This window comes from Chiroxiphia lanceolata, chromosome 18 (genome assembly GCF_009829145.1).
Source record: "Chiroxiphia lanceolata isolate bChiLan1 chromosome 18, bChiLan1.pri, whole genome shotgun sequence".
NCBI classification, from domain to species: Eukaryota; Metazoa; Chordata; class Aves; order Passeriformes; family Pipridae; genus Chiroxiphia; species Chiroxiphia lanceolata.
The window spans coordinates 5010654-5032341 of record NC_045654.1 but is presented as its reverse complement, the minus strand read 5'-3'; the positions used below and the strand labels follow the sequence as shown (position 1 = coordinate 5032341).

Here is a 21688-nt window from a genome sequence, read left to right as displayed (position 1 = left end):
TCCATGAAGAATAAAGAGCAACCATTTTAGCAGGAGTGAGAAGCATCTCTGCCAAGTCCATTAGCCCCCTCCAACAGTTCACATGCTCCTATTCACATGACTCTGTAATTCCCCAAGGCTGCTGCTTTAATTGCACCCTTCCCACCCTCCTCCCTCCCAGTCACCCTGCAGGGCTGCCCCAAAGAGGACAGTGCACTGCACTAGCAGCAGATGATGGTCAGGGGATGGAGGAAAAAGACTAAAAAGCAAAATGTTGAAATAGGAACACAAAGACTGAATCAAATTTGGTTTTAAGCCAGCTGAGGGTATGGCTAAGCTGGCCTAATGAGCGAGTGTGGGTTTGTGCAGCAGCAAATCATACACAGAAAGGATCCTTACACAGGTATCAGAAAGCAATTAGGGTTTAATTAGGCTCAGGACAGAGGAATCCACACCAAAGAGGAAACTGAATCATGCACAGCACATACAGACCAGGGAGACCAGAATGAGAAAGGGGCACTGAGATGGGGAAAAACACCACAATCAAAACTCATCAACAAAGAGGGCAGTCAGCATCTGAGATGGCTACAGCCACTTCTGAAGGAGATACGTTTCTGTTCCCAGGTAGAAGTAATCTTCACTTTATGGGTCTGCAAAAATGAACATATTTCAGTGGTTAAGGAAAAAGCCACTAAAATCATAGCGAAGCATCAGGAGATCCTAAGCTCAATATCTGACAGCTCAGGCTGCACAGTTGGGCACAAGGGACAATAACCCTGAAGATAAAGCAATTTCCCAACGCAGAAATCAAGTTCTCCCTCCCAGTGCATTAGGAAGGGCAGATATCCTACCAACACCAGCTTAAAAGAGGAGTGTAGCCCTCCCTAACAAACTGCCCCTGTGGAAGTGTTTCACACACTGCCTGTGCAGCAGAGTGCACTCCTCTGCTGAAGAGCCTGTGCTGGTAACAGGTGGTGCACACACAGAGGGCTGAACTGCAGGGCTGTTCCCCAGGGAGTCAAGAGCTGTGCAGGTACTAATCCACTCAAACCATACATTCCCTGAGGGCTGGGGATTTCTTTTTCCTTTGAACGGTGCCACCTTATTTCTGGATACTGCTGTAAACAGACTCACCACAAAGACTGGTTTAAGGAGCTGCTGAGGCAGAGCATTAGCAGCTTCAGATTTTAAAGTTCTCCATAAGAGGTACAGCAAGCAGAGCACCCAGTAAAGGACCTTTGGAAATAATAATAATGGGTACAAAGAGTATAAATAGACAATCTAGACAAAGGGGGCAAAGCTGCTGCAAGGAAGATATTGAAAGTTTCGAGGCTTCACTAATATACCACAGTCACAAGACAGTTGCATTCTTTGCTGAGTAAGTACACCAGCTTCTCTCACTGATCTTGAGGATGTTAATGAGACTATCTGGAAGGCTTTAAAATTTAGGTTCTGTTCTAAGTACTGCTCTGGCAGGAACTTACTGGTTAGTAAGTCCACCTGAAACACAAATGACCTTTACTGTAAACCCACCTTTCCAAGCAATTAAAACACAAACAACAACCAACCAACCAAACAAAAACCACTAAACCAAACATCAACCCACCCTCCAAAAAACCCCATCTCTGCCTTTGGAGAAGTGTAAATAAGAAAAGCCGGTTAGTCGGGCAGTCAATCCTGTAGCACAGGAAAAATGGAATTTTTTCAATTCCTGTCTCCTTAATTGTTGCCAGCTAAAGGCTGCATTGATTTTTAAACGAGCTCAGAGACTGGGCTTTCCTGAAATATTCTTCTGCCACAGAATTTCTGTATTGCAAAGTGTCATTCAATTAACAACAGTTATGGGCAAAAGAAGTGTCACTAGCACTGAAGTAAGTGAACAAAAGTCAAAGCCCTGGATTCTGCTGTGCCAAGAGATGTATAAATGTTTGGAGAGGAAAACAAAGACAGAAGAGCTTCCTAGTAAGGAGTCTGGTAATGAGACACAAACTACTTTATAGCTTCAGTCCATTTACATGCATTGGTAATTAAAAAATAGCTGTTTGGTTGGTTATATAACAGAAGCTGTGGTCACCAGCATGGTTCTTTATCATTCAAGAACTGCAGCATAAGCCAACAAAAAGCCAGTAGACTTAACTAACTTCTCCCTTTAGGCTTTATCCACTGCAGGGCTCTACCAGAAACAGTAAAAAAGAAAGGTTAAACCATACTTATCTAACCACCCCAGGCAGAGATGAGCCAGGATAAAGCTTATTTAGCATCGATGTTACCACCTCACTTCAGGGATGAGATGTATGCATAGAGACTGCCTTAGAGGTTAAGTTCTAGAACTAAAAACAAAAGTTCATCTGCAGATGATCTTGGACACTTCATTTGTGATTCTCAGAGCCTCAGTTTCCCTGGATAGACAGAGTATTATTGACAGCTTGACCCATTATTATTGACACACTTCTGAAACACCTGCAGATCTCAGGAGCAGACCAGCCCATATCGTTACAATAGGACAAGAGAATATTTTGAAAGAAAAACCCAGTTTTAGTAGTGTGTATCGTTCCTCTTTTTGCAGAAAATCTTAGACTGAGTTTTCTTCTCCCCAGTCCCTAGTCAGATATAGAATCCTTCTATGCATCTTTTAAACCAACCTCCAGTACAGTACATTGTAATGTAAAATTGCAAGTTATCCTTTTAAAAGTAAATACCTGACCCTACTCACAAGTTTCATGCAGGTTTTTATATCATTAAAACTCTATTTCAACATACTTAAAACAAAACCCAAGATTTTTTTCAAGACAGGACTCCCAGCATCTTAAACACTAATCCTCCTTTCTCCAGGCCTGCTACTCTGAAAAACATTCACCCGCCCAATTTTTGCCTTATCAGGAACCTGCTACATTCCAAAGGGCTGTGCTCAAGGTTGTAATGTTCTTTTCCAGGCATTTTGCTGACTATTTCACTGCCAAACGTGGCCCTTTGCAGGATGCACTTGTTTGCAAGAACTCAAAACCCAAGACATTACACCAGGGCTGCTCAGCATTGCTGACAGACAGAGGCAGACTGCTGTTTACTTCAACCAGAGAGAAGAAGTGTGTCACTTTGGGTAGTTTTGAAACCAAGAATTAATAACTGACATTTGCCTTCACACAGTCCTTTGATCCCAAAGCAAAGCAAGCTAAAGGGACACATACAGTAGCACAGCTGTCCCAGGGGTGAGCCACTGGACAACTGCACACTGGGCAAGCTGGAGAAGAACAGGGTCAGAACACGAGTTCACCCTTGTAACAGGGTTCTGAGTCCTTGCAGGGTAACCAGACTTTGTCAGTATTATCTGACAGACCGAGTTGTAGACAGCACAATGTTAAACAGCCTAAGTGGTTTGCTACTCTTAGTCTTCCCCTACAAATAGCAACCCCTCCCCAGTGCCTCCGGCACTGCCTGACATCTCCCAGGCACACTGGGAATGCACAGGGAGATAGGACAGAGCCTGCCGGCAGCAGGGGCCATTTGGAGCCATCTTCAAGGACGTGTTAAACGATGCAGTTAAATCCACTTAAATACCCAACAGAGTATCAGAATAAACCTGTTAAAAGGATTATTCTATATATTAGTTGATTTCTACAACAGTTGTATGTGTTGCAAAAGCCCTTTAAAGGAATATGAGCCTGGAAATCACCTTGGGGCTGGGGTAGAGCACAAAGCCAGGATTCCTGGGACTGAGAAGAAACCAGCTATTTTAAAAGGTTCTGCAGAAGAGAACCAGACCCATCTCTGCTGAATTGCTCAAACTGCCTCAGATAGTAATCCTATTTCAGGAATATAGGGAGTGCTCTGGACTCAATGAGTCAGCAGGGTGGGGTAGTTTTTTCCATGTTTGTGGGCTGAACAGGAACAGCAAAAGTAAAGGAAGCTGGAAGGCAGAAATGTAGCACCTGGCTGCTATACAGGCAGGAATTCAGCAGGGTTAAGTGCAGAGCCAGCAGTCACAGGTAAAAATAGAAGTCTTATCTGGGAGTCAAGCAAGCATCCTAAATAAAACTGAGCAGAGAAACTGGAAAGACGTTTCAGTGCTGTAAGCTATGTGTATTTTCTGCTGATGACCCTTGCCCTCTCCTTGTTCAAGACTGAGCTTTTTAAGCAAATCACACCCTATCTGACATAAATCTTAGTTCCACTATTAGGCCAGGACATGAAATTTTATATTTCAAAGCAAACAAGTCTAAAAAGGCCTGGCAACAACCTCTAAAACTCCCCTTTCCAAAAGCATTCATTAAAGGAAAATACTGACATACTCTGTAGTTATGAGATGTGATACTGCAGATGTCTCATTACAGTAATTACATCATAAAAAATTACATGAAATCTTAGCCCAAGAACATTCAGACACACACTCTGAGAAACCAAATGCAAGTTACTGAAGGCAATCCACTCACCTTTAAAAGCTGTGCTCACCTGACATCCACACCGGTCTCCTTCCAGATGATTTATGACCTAACCAACCTTTTGGCAGAAGCTGGACACCCTTTTAAGTTTTAGTAAAAAGGAATAATTGTATCTTCTTTTCCATTTTCTCCTGGTCATAAACGGTCCTTTTATTTGCTGATGTAGTAATTAAACGCACAAAATACTTACACAGGCAACTGGAAGGGCAGTCAGTCACACAGACTAGGATGTCATCTGGTCTGTCTCGCAAATACTGACTGTAAATATGTATCTTTTTCCCATTTCCAGTCCTGGTGTTCCACTTACATTAATTCTACAAAACAATTTCAAATATCTGCAAGGCCTTAGGCTGCCTTTTCCCATCCCCCACCCTGCAACAGCAGAAACAAAGCATCTGCCAAGGGACGAGGTTCTCTGCTCAAAGGACACCCCAAGCCCCTTTCTGAGATCCCAAAGCAGCTGGATAATCATAAGTGAGATTGCTAAAGTTAAACATGACTTCTCAGCATTAACATTCCATTGTTATTTGAATTCACAGCCTCAGAGTCCCCGTGGACTGGGGGTTTAAGGGAACATTGTCTTTTGTGGCACTATTCTCTCTCCCCTCAAACACCACCCAATGGGCTGCTGCTCCAACACAAACATTTGCAGGAGGATGGATGGGATCCATGCCTAGAGGGGGTTTGTGCTTTGGTTGGGGGAGTTTTGTGATTTTTGTTTGAGTGATTTTTGGCTTGGAAAAAACCAAACAAACCCCCAAAAACGCCACAGATAAATTCCCTGATCCAGTTCTCAGCATGACCCTACAAAGGAACAGTTGCTGGCAGGACTGACAGGGCAGCATGCCACAGCATGAGGCTTTATCACCAGAGACAACTTAAATCAAGACTTAGCCTCAAGGGGCATAATATGAAAATACTGGGAGACATACACAAATACATGTTGTAAGCCCAGGCAGCGCTTGCTTCGAATTTTAAACAAATAAACAATAAAAAAAACCCAGCAAAAAGTGGAAAGAGCAGAAACACGGAAGCAGAACCAATCAAGCCACAGGCAGGCAAATGCAACCCAGGTTCTGAACTGAATTACTGAGAGGGGAAACTCAATGAGTTAATATGAACCCAGAAACAAGAAGAAAGAAAGAAATAGTGGAAGCAAGTATATGAATTGTAGAAACCAGTGTAAGGGCAAGTCCTCCAGCAAAACAACTGAGGGTTTCCATTGTGTTTTGGTTTTTCCTTTTTTACAGTATTTTCTTTTAAAACTTATACATGGATATAAACTAATTTCTAAGCACATACCTATGGAGGAAGTTAATCCATTTACTAACTAAAAGAAGCATGACCCAGGAAAAATAAACCAAATTAAATTCCAGGACACTAGAGCTCACCAAAATTCAGCTAAAACCCTGAGCTTCAGCATCTCAAAAGACTGAGCTGCATACTTCCTCATTAAAACACTTGGAAATTTATTTATGCAAATCACTATGTTGAGATAAAAGCTTGTTATAAACCTAAGGCTGTTTTTCTTTTAAAGTTCACTTTTCATTCTTCACATATGTTTGGAAAAAAACTTGCAAATGACTCGTTTCCTTACAAAGAAAAAAACACAACCACAAAGCAACCAGCTATTAAGCACTATTAAACAGGACTGTTTGCAATGTGCATCAGCCCTACATGGCAAGTGTCTATTAATGGGAAAACCAGTTTTAGCATCAGAATGTTTCCTTAACCAGTTGTTGATCTGCTTAAAAGGAAAAGTTTGTAACAAAGTTTAGGTAGAACTTCCTAAGGTTGCTTGTACCTTTGCATCAGTGCATACATTGAAACCAGTCTGAAACACCTATATAGAGAATAAAAGACTTGACTTAAAAAAACTTCCTCTTCAGATTTTTCTTGTGCACACATATATTCAGAACACATTTACATAACAGATAATCAACTCTCCTTCCTTGCTTTAAGTGGAAATACTGAGATTTCACACAAGCACTGGGACAGAGGGCAGGCACTAACTGTGGGAAGATGTGTAACCCTTTATCTGCAGTATAAATATTACATTTACGTATCGAGCCCAAAACAAAGCAGAGCTTGGATCACATTAGTATGTATTTTAGTTTGAACAGACGGTGAGACCACAACAAATTATGTATAGGTCAGTGCTCAAGCCTGAACAAACTGGGGGTAGTCAAGGTCAGGGCTAGGACACGTTTGCTGAACACACACGACAGGTCAGTCACATTCGAACAAAGATCCCTCATGTGACAGGACTTCAGCTGGTTACACACCATCAGCTCAGGGAAGGCACCTTCTGCTGTTGTCTCAGATACTCTGAAAACATAACAGACTTGTTTTTCTCTCCATGCACACCAAAAAACCCCTACCTAACCAAAATACATTTTGAGAGAGTCCTGTCTCAGAGGGCTGAGCAAACTGGAAAGAACATACATTTCAGTATTTTGATGTAAACTCCACTTGATCACATTGTCTTGCCATTTTCCCCCTTTAAGATGGCACATGCAGTGCAGCACTAAAAGAATTATTAAAGAAGGTAAAAATGCTTTCCAAACTGCATTAGTGTTTCCACAGCACCCATCCAGGAGGCATGGCAGATGCATATGGACAGCTAACACAGTTCTCCAAGAGGCAGGAGAAACTTTAAACCAGAATTCTGTTTTTGAACTGCCTGCCCAGCATAGCTCAGAGCCAGCTCTCAGCCACAGCAGTATTGCTGAAACCCAACAGCATCAGCTGCATGCAGGTCAGTTTTAAAAGATTTATAACCTAGGCCTGTGAAAACCCCATCAGCTCTTTTGAAGTCAGAGATCAAGCCCACACTTCAAAATCAAGACATCTTGAGAAAATCTGGTTCAGGTACTTATACAGAAACAAACTATTGCTGGGGAGCTTCAGTCACAGCAAAACAGTCACTAGAAATCCCCTGGCATTGGCAAGACCTGGATCAACTCTTTCCCATGGTACTCTTAGAGCTCTCAAGAGTAGCCACTGGTGTGTTCAACTGCTAAATATAATAAAAACAATAATCCAAGCAAAAAAAAATAATTCACTAAACTCTCTTGTTTCTTCCTTGCTAGTTATTCCAAACATACATCTCTTTTCCTGATAATATTTTTTCCTGATGAGAGCACTGCCCCTTTTAGCAATAGAGAAAAACTCTGGTAATAGAAAGTTGACTTCAGCTCTGTGACTGCATAGTAGGAATTCATATTCTTAGCATCTTACCAGGTGAACTGTACTGGAGGTGTCCCTTCAGTGCCCCAGTCCACCGGCTGTACTCAAGGGCTCCCTTGGAAGCTGAATTTGATGCACCAACACCTGCCTGTCCTCCACAGCACAGGTGAGGGCTAGTTCTTTATTAACCTCAGCAGTGCCAGCTTGTCTCCTCTGCTGGGGTCAGCATTATCTCACCATTCACCTCCTGGTGGACCTTTTCAGTTCAACTCAGAATTTTTCAGTGGTGAGAGACACTGAACACCAGCAGGACCATAAAGACAAAATCAATTGCCACGGAGCTCTCAAGGTGACAGTGCCCAAAACAAAGCGTGATACTCTCAACCATCTACTAAAACTCTGCTGAGATGAGTTGCCAGGATGTGCCCCTCACTCTGAAACGGAGGCTGCAACAGGATTTTCTGTCTCCTACATCTTCCTGGGATACACATCCCCCACCTTAACACCCCCTCCTTGGACCATCACGTTACTAATGAAGTTATTTCACTCCATGCATACAGAAGGTGCTGTGATGGATCAATGTGCATTAGGAAGGGTCAAAGTGATGTATAAACCCTATATAAATATTTCTATACAAAGAAGTGTGGTTTGTCAACAACTGCAAAAGAAAAGGCTTATGATTTTGTGGAAGTGCTCAGTTGTGCTTAGGAGAACCTTCAAGAAATTCTGCAAATCAAACTGAGGAAGTGCCTCCCTAAAGCCTAAATGGCTGCAGTGACAGGTCTGCATTCTCTGGGTTATGTGTTCAAACATCTCTTAAGAATACAGGGCAGTGAAAAATAATGGTCTTCAGGATACCCTCATATAAATTCATAAGACGTGAGAGAGCTTCTGCTCTCACAGGAAGCAGAACCCAGCCCTCATCTGAATGGCAAGAGCACCAGACCATGTAAACAATCTCAAAATCGCAATCAGCGTCTCCTCCCTGTCACTCAGTACAGATCAATTCAAGGCAGTCAGGCCTGTAGCTCAATACTCCACCTGAAACACCAAAGGGAAAACATGGAATTTCTTGATCCCTACCATCAGAAAAGAGCATGGGGACCTCTTGGCCCTTTTGCCAGAAAAAACTGAACTGTTGCAATTCAGATTTCACTCATCAGCCTTCTATTAAAGGAAAACAAGAAAAGCAATACAAGAACCAGAGTGTAAGATGTGCTGCTCCTCACTGCAGGCACTGATGTGGTGCAGGATGCCATCACCTACACAAGACACCTTTAGTCCCAGCAAAGCACTGGGTTTGGTATCCACCACAATTAGGCTTAGATGGAAGAACTGCAATAGAAGTTTACAACTGGATGTTCTCCGCTGGCTAATCCACAAATTCAAGTAAGTAATTAGTACAGCTGGCAAGGACAAATATATTCATCCAAATGCCACAATCTCCTCAAAGACAGTTGTCAGATTGAGGCATTATTATGTTTTCTTAGAGTGATGTCAGTGATTTCTTTCCTGTCAGACTGAGAGGTTCAATGACCACCTCAGGGGAATGTAAAGCAAAAGTGTCCTACCCAGGGGAAGGGAACTCCCACACTCATTCAACCTCAAAGGATTCAAACAAAGGGGTCTGCAGAAGAGGTGAAGGGCAAAGACAGGGGGAAACACACACAACTCCTCCAACAGTGATCAACTCACTTCCTCAGCATATTATTTTCTGAGGCTTCGTGTGGTAATGTCACTTCAGACCACCATGCAAAAATTTCCGGAGCAGATCTGGGTTAGCAGGAAGCAGAAATGAGATGAGGCAGTGAGCTGTGAACTGAGGCAGCTGGATGCTCACAGCCACAGAAACATGCTTTCTGTGCCTTGGCTCATCCTAAGCACCATAATCTAATCTCTTTTGGGAAGCCCTGAGCCCAGCCAGGCCTTTACTGTCTTCCTGGGCAAAGTCATAGCGTGCGATGGAGCTGCAGCAAATCCCTGCTGTGTCTGTGTGTGACACCTCCCTAGTGACAACAGACCAATCACATTTACTTTTTAGCAGCTCAGACACATTTGAAGCCTGATGCTCCAGGGAATGAGGTATTTTTCTTGAGAACAGATTATTCTAGGAAGCTGCTGGCCCATTTTAAAAGAACACACGGATGTGACTGTAGGCAACTGAGGGTTTTGTTGGTTTTTTTGTGGCTTTTTGTGTGTTGGGTTCTTTTAAAGCTGTCCTAACACCCAGAGTCTGCTCCAGCCTCACCCATACTGAGGGTTCAAAATGGGCACTCCTTCCCCAGCTTTGCAGCCAAGGGAGTGTGTAATTGCTGATAACATAATAGCTGGCACATACCCCATCAGAGAAGTAGCTGCATTTCAGTGTTGAGCGGAGGATACTCTAAAGTTCTGAAGAAGAAGGAAACACACGTAGTGAGCCAAGGCTGCCCAGTCACTTCCCCACACATCCAGGAGTCCAAACACACGAGCTGCTCACTATTGAGTAACTCCTGTGAAAGCTGACTGCTTAGATTTCAGATAATACTGTGTGAGCCACAGCAGCCTGCTACAGTTGCTGCTGTGCTGTGATCACAGACCAATCTGCAATTAATTTGGGGGTTTGGGATACCTCAGAACCTGTGCAGAATCTCCAAAAGAGGATGGGGTGTTTGGGGTTTTTTTTTAATAAGTTATTTTTAAAAGAAGGAAAATTGTGGTGGATTTATTCTACTAGAAAAGAATCCTTATCCTCCACAAAATGAAGTTATAAAATTAATAAAAAACCATCCAGAAGTAACACAGATTGGTGAAATGACTGTAAATAACAAAATAACAGAAGGTAACAACTATGCAAAGGGCCTGTAATACCAACAGGCACAGTTCAGTTGTGTAAACCAACACACTGAACTTTACTAACTCCCTCTTCCTACGGGGCACAATCATTGTGGATTCTCACAGACATACTCCTGGTGTGTTCATGTAGCCAGGAGCAACTCACTCGGCTCCAGCTGCCACGTTTGGGCAGAGCTTTCTCTAAAGCAGAGATTCCAATTACATTTGCAATAATCTCATTACTGCATCAGCCATAACCTGGTTAAGAAAGGGTCTAAGAGATCCCATTTTGGCAGTTGGGAAGCAGACAAAAGGGAGACACGCTTTGTTGTTTTAGTAACAGGAAGATCTGCAAACTGCAAGCAGATTTTGTGACACAAATACACCACGTTGTCCTACACAGGACAATTTTACTGTTTAAAACACATATAGTACAATTTGAAAAAAGTTTAGAGAAGTTATACATTTGTAAAACTGTCTCGGCAGTAAGACAGACCAACGTTTTTACTTATAGTTTATGGTTACTTTCACATCACATGTAATTTAAAGATATGATCAGGAAAGCAATCCACTTTGTCATCAGTGAGCTGGCCAAAACCTGCTTTGTAACACAAGACACTCAAATTGTTGTTTTGGAAGTACTTCATCCACATGCACTTCACCCAAGCTGATCCACGCCAGCATTTCTCTTGTCCCTTGCAGTCTACCCCTCTATATATCTGCCACTGACCCTGCACCAGAACATCATTTATTTTCCTACATGTGCCAGCAAAAGATTACTAAAGTCAATGACATTTCACCAGGGAAAGAACAGGATCAGGCCCTTATTATTCTTTGCAAGCTTATCTGACTGGGCAGAACAAATCAAAGAGGAGACAGCCAAAAAACCCCAAAGTGCTGGTCTTGGTTTCTCTGGGGAAAGCAAGCTCCAGATAAGCTGTGCCTCCAATCAACACTGATTTCCACGAACAGCAATATGCTTCCCTGTGGTAATTGAAACGGAGCAATTCTCAAACAGCTTGCCAAGTCTCACCTCATTACCCTTTATGGATTGACCTCCAAAATTCCTTGAAGCTGAAATACAGGTCCCCCTTGCCTCTGCATGATAACTGTTTACCCCAAGAGGTTGGGGAGAGAGGGAGGGCATTAGACAGCAAACTGCTCAACATGCTAGAACTGGAAGAAGAACCATTTCCAGGCTATTACTGGGACCCAAACCTCCATAGGCTTCTGTCTCCTTTGCTGGCCCATCTTTCAGACCGCCTGCAATGCCAAATTTGGATTACAAATCACACTCCCCACCCCCAACACTTCTTCTAAGAGCCGGTATCATTAGCTGTAGTGTGCTGCCCAGTATTCAAATAAGCATTTCCGCACTTGAAGGTTTAGCAAATTTTCTAATGAAACCTTGTTTTTCCTCTGTCCCAAATCTGTTATTCAAAATATCTACTTGCCATTCCACTCAACTCTTTTTACTACTTTTGCTCAGGCCTCAGTGAAACTTTGTGGTGTCAGTGAAAAGCAAGCTGTCAATGAAGAAGTGACTGAACATAGTACTTAGCATTTTATCCAAATATCCAAACCAGAGATATTAGACAAATAGAAGCACTTAGGAAAGATGGTAGAGCAATTAGTTCCACAAATTAGCAAGCTCCTCGCTTTCTTTGTCATCATCTTGTGTGGTGCTCACTGCTAAGCTTTAGGGCTCTGGCCCCTGGCTCTGGGAAATCACCACGCTGAAATCACCCACCTCCAATGGTTTGGGCAGCCAGCACAGCATTCTAGTCTGTGCTCATCACACTGGAGGTATCCTCGGGGCTCTGCTGCAGCTTGGTCCTAACTTGAGCTCCTGCAACACTCCCTAACTTTAGGCTTGCACTAATAATGTTTTTCACCTGCCCAGCCACAGGTCACTGGCTGCCTGCAATGGGCCCAGGCCCTCCCACAGCAATGGCAGCTGCACAGTGAGCTCAGCTCTGCTGCCAGAGAGACCACTGGGGGACTGTTGGTACTTAGGCAGGGATAAGCAGCTTTCCACCTGAGCATTTACTTGCAGAATTCATAGCTCTCTGTCTGCTCACTCCATAGCAAAGTCAGTCTCACTTCAACCTCTGTGTCACGGATCACGACAATGAGCTTCACACAGACACGTGAGGTGACACCAGCACTCCCCAGGGCTTCCCAGTACCAGACAACAGCTATCTGGGCTGGTTTACACTCTCATTTCATAGGCAGGTGCTTTGTGATTGCAGGAGAACCTGAACACTGGGGTAGGAAAACCTCCATGATCTGGGGTAAACTTAAGAAAAGTTAAAATAAAATCTATTTGCATGCCATTACCTATGGTAGGCCACAACATTAGCAACTGTTGTGGAAGAAGGAACAAGACCAACAGGACTTCAGAGTCCACTATAATCACTGGGGACATAAAGCAGAAGCTCCACAGGTTCCATTAAACTCAGCTGGAGGGAAAGAGAAATCTGTCAGAGAAAGAGAGGGAGCTCTTCACTCCCCCTGACTAAGCAGGGAGTGGTAGCACAGGCATCTTGATAATCTCAAAAATCTCAAAAGCCACTAAATCACTGAAAAGCAAGGCAGGGTGGGGGGTTGCATTTAAACAGCATCTTGGCATCAGTGCTCCTAGGAAATCCACTGATCATCACAGCAAAGGATTAAAACTTGTACAGCAAATAAGAGTGAAATGAACTAAACAAGTTTCAGAGAATATCTCAACCTCATTATTGATCCAATGCAAGTCACAGATGGAAAGCAGGATCTGTCGCCAGCAGAATCTAAAATTAACAATCTGCACATTATGGAAGTTCCCACATTTCAGCCCCTCAGAAGGAAGAATCACTATAGAGTGGACTGAAGTCTGCCTCAGCTGCTCAAAGGAAAGTTGTGCTTCTAAACAGGACTGGCATGTTGCCTCAGGAGTCTTTGAACCACTAAAACACTGCAAAGAACTTTTCAAATGACATCTTCAAACTAAAATCCACAGAATACAGTAGTGAGTTGAAGAAGTGCAGAATGAAGGAACTTGTCCAAGACCTCAGAAGATTCAAATAACTCAGGAACAGACCCTTGCAGAAACTGGTACAGAACAAGGCCCTTCCATGATGAAACACTGCATGCTTTCTTGGGGCTTTGCAAATAAATAGTGTCAAGGTTTAGCTTAACAGCAGGAAATGTAGATGCTTGCCTATCTGGTCAGGCATTTAAGGCACACAAAAACTGAAGAACCTACAGCTCTAGGTAAGTAGAAGCTTTAAAATGGCATTCTGCTCAGCTAACAGGAATTTTGAGTTTTGCAGTTCACACGCATAAATTTCACCACTCTTTTCTCTGTCTACATCAAACTCACTAAAAATATAAAGAATGTTCCATACTCTCCTGAAAGGGACATTCAGCACTCCCACGCTTAGTAGCAGCTAAAATAAGTAAAACTTCACTCCCAATGGAATTAAATGACACATATCCCAAACTGACCTTGCACTGAGCACTGTGGTTGTTGGTGGCTGTCTAGAGAAAGAGCCTGGCAGGACACTCAGAGCACCATCAAGTCTCCTCACATGAACAGAAGTCACTACGGGGGCACCTTGAGGTAAGCAGCTGGGCAGGTAAATATTATTTATGTGGAGTCCAGATAGTTTCCATGTTGTTATGAGATAAAATCATTTCACACACAGAGCTGAGACAGCATGCATTGATTGTATGAAGCAAGCTACAAAGCCAAGCAACAACTCCAGTGTGCTCCTTCATTAGCAAACTGCCGCTAGTTAAAAACTGACCCAGCCAAGGCCATTGTGAGGCCCCAACTCTCCATAACAGCACTGTGCAGACTTCCCCTTGATTATAAGCACAAATGCAAAACAGGCTCTTCTTCTGTCTGTCTGCAACTACTGTTTAACAGTAGGCTGAATTTTAAAAATTTTGTTCTTCCTTCACAATCATAGTAAAGATATTCAAGATTAATGCAAAGTTAAGATGTGATTTTTTTTCTATTCCCACTACAGGAAATTAGTGATACATAATTAATCCTAATATAAATATCTCTGCCCAGGCTCTATTAAGCACATTTAATAGAAAGTACAGCTATTACCAAATCTCAACCCTGAAGCTCTGATTCTGCTCCTTGAAAAAAACTGAAAGCCTACTACCTTGGTCTGATGTAAAGTTTTTGATAACCCACCTCCGAGAACCCAGATTCAAATTTTGGCTTGGACCTCATTCACTTGAGAGTTAGGTCCTTTTTTTGTAATACAAAAGGAAAACATCCCTGGTCTGTGAACTCGTGAAATAATTTGGATAGAACAGCACATGTCTGCTGGCCAAGCTGAAGGTGCACTGGGGTGGCAGATCCAGACAGAAATGTCACATTGCACCTGCACATTCAGCATTATTATGGGAAGAGCCATCAAAGGCAAAGCCAGGAAGCACACAGAAATCTGAATGCACAGAGAAGTCAAACACTGTTGAACAAACCCCACTTGATGCTAATCAACATTAAGGCTGGCCAGAACCTGTCATTCAAACTCTGTTCAAGCAAAACTTCAGGGAAGCCTGGCAGAACCAGTGATTGAACCACAGGTGTGGGAAAAGCTGTCTGGATCTGTGAACTGCTTCTGTGTCATATGGTGATGGAGAACAATCCTCATCAGAGCATGGTAGTTGGGAATGGGAGCCAGCCAGCCAATCACACACGGGTCTCTCATGCCTTTTGTTTGTTTTATGAAAGAGAGGTTCTGCCAGTTGGTTTCAGATCAAAATTCTTCCTAATCAGGAAAGAAATAAAATTTGTATAAAACGATGCTCAGTAGGAATTAATCACAAACACAGAATTCCTCCCGAAGGCACAAGCCTTTTTGGTTAAGTAAAAAGTTGCCACCCGCTAATGTGCAAGACAGCAGTGATTAGCCATCTGGTGAAAGTTCCTGCTAAGCTTGCCATGTCACCCCCTTTGCTGAGGAAAGCAGAAGGTGGATCAGTTACATTCTGTCCTTGCCTGCTATGTGTGGTCATCCTCAGGAACAAGACACAAAGCTTTCCAGCACAACCAGGAATTGTAAGTGTTTCGACTTTTCAGCAGCTCTTTTTTTTTTTATCACTTCATCCCAGCTAAATTATTTAAAATAATCTATTGCCTTTCTCAAAGCTGAATTTATCCTCGAGCTTTATCAACCCTTGTTATTTTTTGCCCCTTTGTTTCCTTCTGCAAAAACTGAAACTGCCAGGAGGCTTCCCAGTCATCTAAAGAGCATCAGTAAACAAGAGCAGAGACAGATGGCTGCAGCTCAGTTCAAAGGAGCACAAGACCCAGCCTCTCCCCTGCACTGCAAGTGCTACCCCTCAGATACAAACGGGCAGCAAAACCAGCAAGAATGCAGAGAGAAAACAGGGATGTACATCCAGTCTGGTAAGGAAGGATGTGAGGACAGGCTGCAGAGCCTCCACATACACTGAACATCCACCACAACCATCCAGCCTTCCAGTAACACAACGGGATATGAGGATGGTGGTGGGGCAGGGAAGAGTTCTCCCTCTGTTGTTGCTCCCAAAAGTACTGCTGGCAAAAACAACTGGCAGGGAGAGTAGAAGGAGGCATCTCCTTCCAGCAAAGTTACTTTTCTGAGAACTAATACAGCAAACTTACACAACCTGAAAAAGTGACAACATTTGACAGGCCTCTCAATTCACCTACTACTTCAGGAACTTGGTCCCATTGACAAATAACATATTAACACCTTATTAAAATGAGAGATTCAAAGAGACAAAGAAAACCCACAAGAGAACTCACAGATTTAGAATTACAGAAGTCTGTCAAAACAAACATTCTTATTTTTTTTCATTCCTGGATTTGATTTTCATTTACTGCATAAATGACTACTGGTGTTAGCACAAGATGCTATTTACATTTTGTGCCTTGCCTTGCTAAATAGATTCAGATGTCCACATACGTTCAGTAAATCTATCTGAATTAACATAGTTCCTTGTATGCCTCTTCCACCAACTATAAATTCACTGTGATTCCACAGACACACCTGCATGCCTGAATGGCTTACATAGGAACGGGTTCAAACATTGCCCATTCTCCCCCAAACAAAAATTGTGATTCTGTTGAAATTGAATTAACATCTTTCCCTCAGGGCCTCCTAATATTCCAAGTTCTTCCCTCATTCAGTGATGGCAGAAAGCTTCAAGAACAATCATCACCTCCAATCAGCTCTAATTGAAGGCTGACACAAGACAGAACGAGAAACGAGCACTCCAATTAATACAGACAGGAAAAAACAAGATTGTGGGAGCAGCATCATTATCGGGAAAGCTCCAGCAAAACCCTCGGGTTGTAGCATGTTGGCACACTACCACCTCTGAGGTAGAGTTTAACTACTCCTTAGTGCTCAAATATGAGGGAGGGAATGATCTGGTGGTGAATTTACCACAGCTGGTGAATACCTTCTAAAGTTCTGGCCCCCTTTAACCTCAGTGTTCACACTGAAACTTTAAGAACTCATTAACATGGGACTCCACTGATTCTCTCCAGAGAGGCCTGAATTGACCCTTCTGGGAATCCAGGCTGACTTCCCAAGATGCAGCCTGACATATACTTCTGTTGGACCTTCCTGAAACAGCAGAACTACAAAATAAACACAGATTTCTCACATGAAACAGTTGCCTGCTCACAGCAATTCACCCAGGGTATCCCATTCTTTTCCACAATGCTATTCCCTGCTTTATACATTTAAAAGACTCAACAAAAAGCTGATACGCACCTGTATCCCCATGGAAACAGCTGTCCTGGTGACATCTCCCAGAGGGCAAATCTCCATCACTTGGCCAGATCTGTCCTGTTTTTCGTACACCCACAATAGTAGCCTCAGACACAATGACCTGCTGCTGCCTGTGCCGTTTTTGAGACTGGGGGGTTGGGGGACTGCTGCTGTCAAAGGACTGCTGAGAGTTCTGGGAGGGAGAACGGCTTTTATCCCGGTACATGCGGTAAGTGGTGGGGCTGGGGGAGACATGGCTGGACTGTCCTGAGGAGAAGTCTTCCTCACTGGAAGTAAGGTTCTCATTAGAGCTACAGTCAGGGGTATATCCTCCTCCAATGTCTTCAAAACTCCTGGGGGAATAAGATCTCCTGGGCCACGTGAGATGCTTTTCCTGGTCAGTCGTGCCCTGATTTCGCAGAATAGGTCCTTTTCCTTCTCCTTCCCCCATCATTCCACCAACGTAGATACTTTGATACGGCTGGAAGTCCATGGGCTGCCAAGGTGAGCGGTTGCTGCCATTGGCATTAATCAGGTTATCTTTGAGAAACTTGGGGTTCAGTTCAGCATCCTCATATTCTCCATCGTAGCCAAAGCTGCTCTCCGAGGACCTTCCCCTGTACGCAGGCCTCTGGAACTCGCTGAAGCTGGGTACCATGTTAGAAGGGAGGGAGTGCAAAGACTTTTTGCGTTCCATTTGCATGGCTTGGCTGCCAAGGGAGCTTATTTTATCAGAAACATCTTTGTCGTTGACCTTTACTAGACCCTTCTCATGATGATACTCCATGTTCACATAAAAGGGCTTTTCAACAACATCCTTGTTATCTCCAGAAGAATGCGAGTTAACCTTTTTCATTCTCTCAAAATTGGACCTCAGGGCTGCCACACTGGTGCTGTTCCCTCTCTCCTTAGGTTCAAATGATCCCTCCTTCTCAGCAGATCCCACCAGCCTACGAGTGGAAGCCGATCTGTGTTTTGAAGGAGAGCCATCTGTATCACAGCGATTCTCCATATCTTCCACAACTCTCTTCAGTTTCTCCTCCCCATAGTACTTGGACCTGTCCTGCTCTCCTTCTCCGTGATGGGGGCTGTCCAAAGGGGACAGGTCTGACCCATCACTCTGGGTAGACAGCTTCCGCAGAGAGGGGATCCTGGGTTTGAACTTTTCCTCCCCGTGGTGTGACTTGCTTTTTTCATATTCCTCTTGGTCAGCAGACTGGTGATGATGCAGGTCCTGGATCTGCTGCTCTGCACCCCCTTCAGGCAACTGAGAAACACGTTTAAAACCCCATCTCTGTCTATCATAGCTTTTTTTCTCCTTTGCCAGAAGAGTCTGCAGGTAAATCATGCGGAACCTCTCCTTGTTCACCTCCATCTCCAGTCTCCGGATAGATGCTTTGCACATCTCCAGCTCCTGTTCAATATCTCCCACAGATTTCAGCTCCATTTTAGGAGGCTCAGAGTCTGCAAACTGTGCTTTCCAAGCCTCCACAAACCCCACAGGGTCCACCATTTTGCATACGGGAGTAACTGGAGAATACGAGAAGGAGGCTGGAGAGAGAGAGGTGGACAGAAAAAAACCAACCGGATCTCACATGTAGAAGCAGAAACAGCTCCGGCGGGGTCAACTCAGCGCGTCTCTTTCACGGTCCATGCAGGGGCACTGGGAGGCGAGCGGCGATCCTCCCTCGCAATCCTCTCTCCTTCAGCCTTTGCCGGCCCCAGCCCCGCGTCCCCTCGCTACTCTCTCCCCGGCATGACTGATCGCTTGCTGGCGAACAACAATGCTTCCACCCCGGCGATCCCCGAGCACTTCAAAGTGGGTGGACAAAGGAGCAGGCTCGGGGCGGGGGCGGGAAGGTAAATATCGCCCCCCACCCGCCTCCTGCCGCCGCCGTCCTGGGCACGGTCCTCGGCGCAGCCACGCTCCGTCCTCCTCCGCTCCGTCCTGCCTCGCCAGCCCCCGTGTTGTGCTTTCTCTTTCTCTCTCCTCCTTTCCCCCTGCCCCTTTCCCTGTCTCCTCCTCCCGGCTATTGTGCTGTGCTCCGGGCGCACACGCCGGGCTCGGAGCGGCGCTGCGGCGGCGGGTCCGGGCCGAGCTCCGGCGCTACCCGGCCGTGCCCGGGCGCCCCGCGGCCCCGCGGGAGCCCCCCCGGCGGCGCGGCAGCCGCTGCCCGCGGCGGCCCATCGCGGCCCGGCCCCGGCGCTGCGGAAGGGGAGGAGAGCGAAGGACCCGGCGCAGGCACTGACACGGCGCTGGGGCCTCTTAAAGGGGCAGCCGGGCCGGCCGTGCCGCGGGACCCCGCGGGGCTGGGGGGGCCCTGCCCCTTCCCCGCGGCTGCCCCGGAGACAAAGGCGGGGATGTGCGAAGTCGCGCTTGCAGCCACAGGCCTGGACATCATCGCACCATAGAGCCATGGCTATGCCTAAGCCTAGGCAAGAGCATAGCGTGCACACAGTGTATGGGGAGGTATCCATTCTCGTCCGTACAGCCATGCCCTCATATATTATGTATAAACACCAGCACGTCTCTGTGCTCTCTCTTGCGCTCGCAGCAAGGCTCTCCCCCCAGGCACTGATGCACCTCACCTTCAAAGGTCATGTTTTCCCCCACTCATGTGAGTGCTCCTTGGTAGCAGGCTTGTCATTCCCTTAAGCTGACCTTCCTCACCAATAAATGACAAGCTGGATTTCTGAGATGGGCAAAATAACTATGAGACCAGCAATAATGCCTGCTTTGTTCTGCATTAGTCTCACGTTTGCCCTGTGTATTATCCTAGCCCAAATAACTCAGAGTCCCATGCCCCAGCTCTGGGTGAAGGGTGGCAAATGATTTAAACAAAAGTCTGGCTGCCGAGTACTGCTCCTTCCGAAATCACAGAACATGATCTTGCTTAAGCCCTGCATCCCTTCCACATGTTAATTAAACCTCCGAAAAATGGTAACAAATACAACTGAAGTTTCATCTTGTCTGTTTGGATGACAGGAAAAGGTGAGAGATGTACATCTCATATACTCCATAAACCTGCTGCTTTCATATCTGCAGTGAGGTGTATCTTTTCTGGTACTTGTTAGAAAAGAGGGTGGGATATAGCCTCAACAAGAACTAATGGAATCCCATAAGAATGAAAAGCACAACCCCACAGGAGTAGCTCTCTTACCTTCAAGATATGCACTGTTTCAAACTCCAAGTTTTTCTCTTCATGCATTTTTATATGCCAAACAAAATATTTTTGGGTATTTTCAGACACATCACAAATGGCTAATCATTCCATTTTGCATAGTTCATCCCTCTCAGTTTTTGTTTCCTGGCTTTAACCTCTTTTCCTGCATTTGTTTCCTCAGCTTTTAACACATAACAGGCTTTGGTTGACCTATATGGAAAACAGATTATAATCTAAATCATAATAAAATCTATATGTTCAATAAATAACTCTATAAATCTTTCAAGAAATCTCAATCTATTACAGAAATAAAATAACTTGCCTTTTCCCCGTTGATATTATTTGTTTGCTTAGTGCCATTTGGACCAATGAAATTCTGACATGCAATGTATTTCTGGAATCTGAAGCCTCAGACTGCACTGGCTTGGTTCTAACAAAGGCAGGTATGTTACATCCTAGGGATGTGTTCTGAATTCATACTGTGCTTTTACTGAGGTCTCACCATCCTGGTTTTTTATGTCTGTTTTCTATTTGGGTCCTCAGTGGTGCCCTTTCTGGAGGGAGTAAGAATTCAGATGAGGGATTTCTATGTGCACGCTTAACTTTTAAGTGAATAACACTGTTAAACAACTACACCCTCTTTACCTATCGAAGTGCCACAACATCAGAAATTCCTCTGGGAATTCAAGGGCTCTCTGAATTTTTGCTGACACTTTATGCATTCAGTATTTTAATAGGATACAAAATTTCATTAAGACGATGGTGGTACAGACACGTACCTGTGATTTGAGACTGAGAATCCTGCGATGAGGAGCTAAACTATGGACAGAGTGCCAGGCACATCCCTCTGCTGGCCTGCGAGAGATCGCGCAGCCCTTCCGAGCCGGCACGGATCTCATCCTGCAGTGACCTCCGAGCTCCCTCTTGTGGGAAGAGGAGCCGCTTGGTTTAGGGAAAAGCTCGCGAGCTGTCATTGAGGAACTGTCCTTCAGCCCGATCCCACGCGAAAGAACAGGAGGTTTTGTAAGAAAAAAAAAACAACTGTAAAAACAAAATAACTGTAGGACGTAAGCTGAGCTTTTTAATTCTCATTTTAAATATGATATCTGATTAATCTATGCCTGAAACTAAGCAATTGGGTTTCTGTAAATACAAAGAACTCTGGGAGAGTTTGACAAGGCTGGCAAGTCTTGAGGCATTCCATGCAGTATAAATCATTCTATGAACCCAGAAATAAAGGAACTCTCCTTCAAATTCAGAGAATGGCAATTTCTCACTGTGAGAACAACCTTCTGGCCAAAACCACAGGAAGCTGAGCAACCCTCTCCAATACCAA

General features: G+C 44.4%; 1 protein-coding gene across 3 annotated transcripts in view; it reads right to left on the bottom strand.

Annotated features, from left to right (window-relative positions):
* The window catches only part of BCR (BCR activator of RhoGEF and GTPase), a 98994-nt gene extending 79677 nt beyond the window's left edge, over positions 1 to 19317 (bottom strand). The window contains exon 1 of one of the 3 annotated variants that reach the window (XM_032706114.1): positions 17192 to 19317. In XM_032706114.1, the coding sequence (XP_032562005.1) occupies positions 17192 to 18701 (1510 nt within the window). In that variant the 5' untranslated portion in view covers positions 18702 to 19317. Of the gene's footprint in view, positions 1 to 4425; positions 4450 to 17191 lie in introns of those variants that run through there. The other 2 variants (XM_032706113.1, XM_032706115.1) reach the window with 2 other exon arrangements.
* Between the last annotated feature and the right edge of the window lie 2371 nt (positions 19318 to 21688).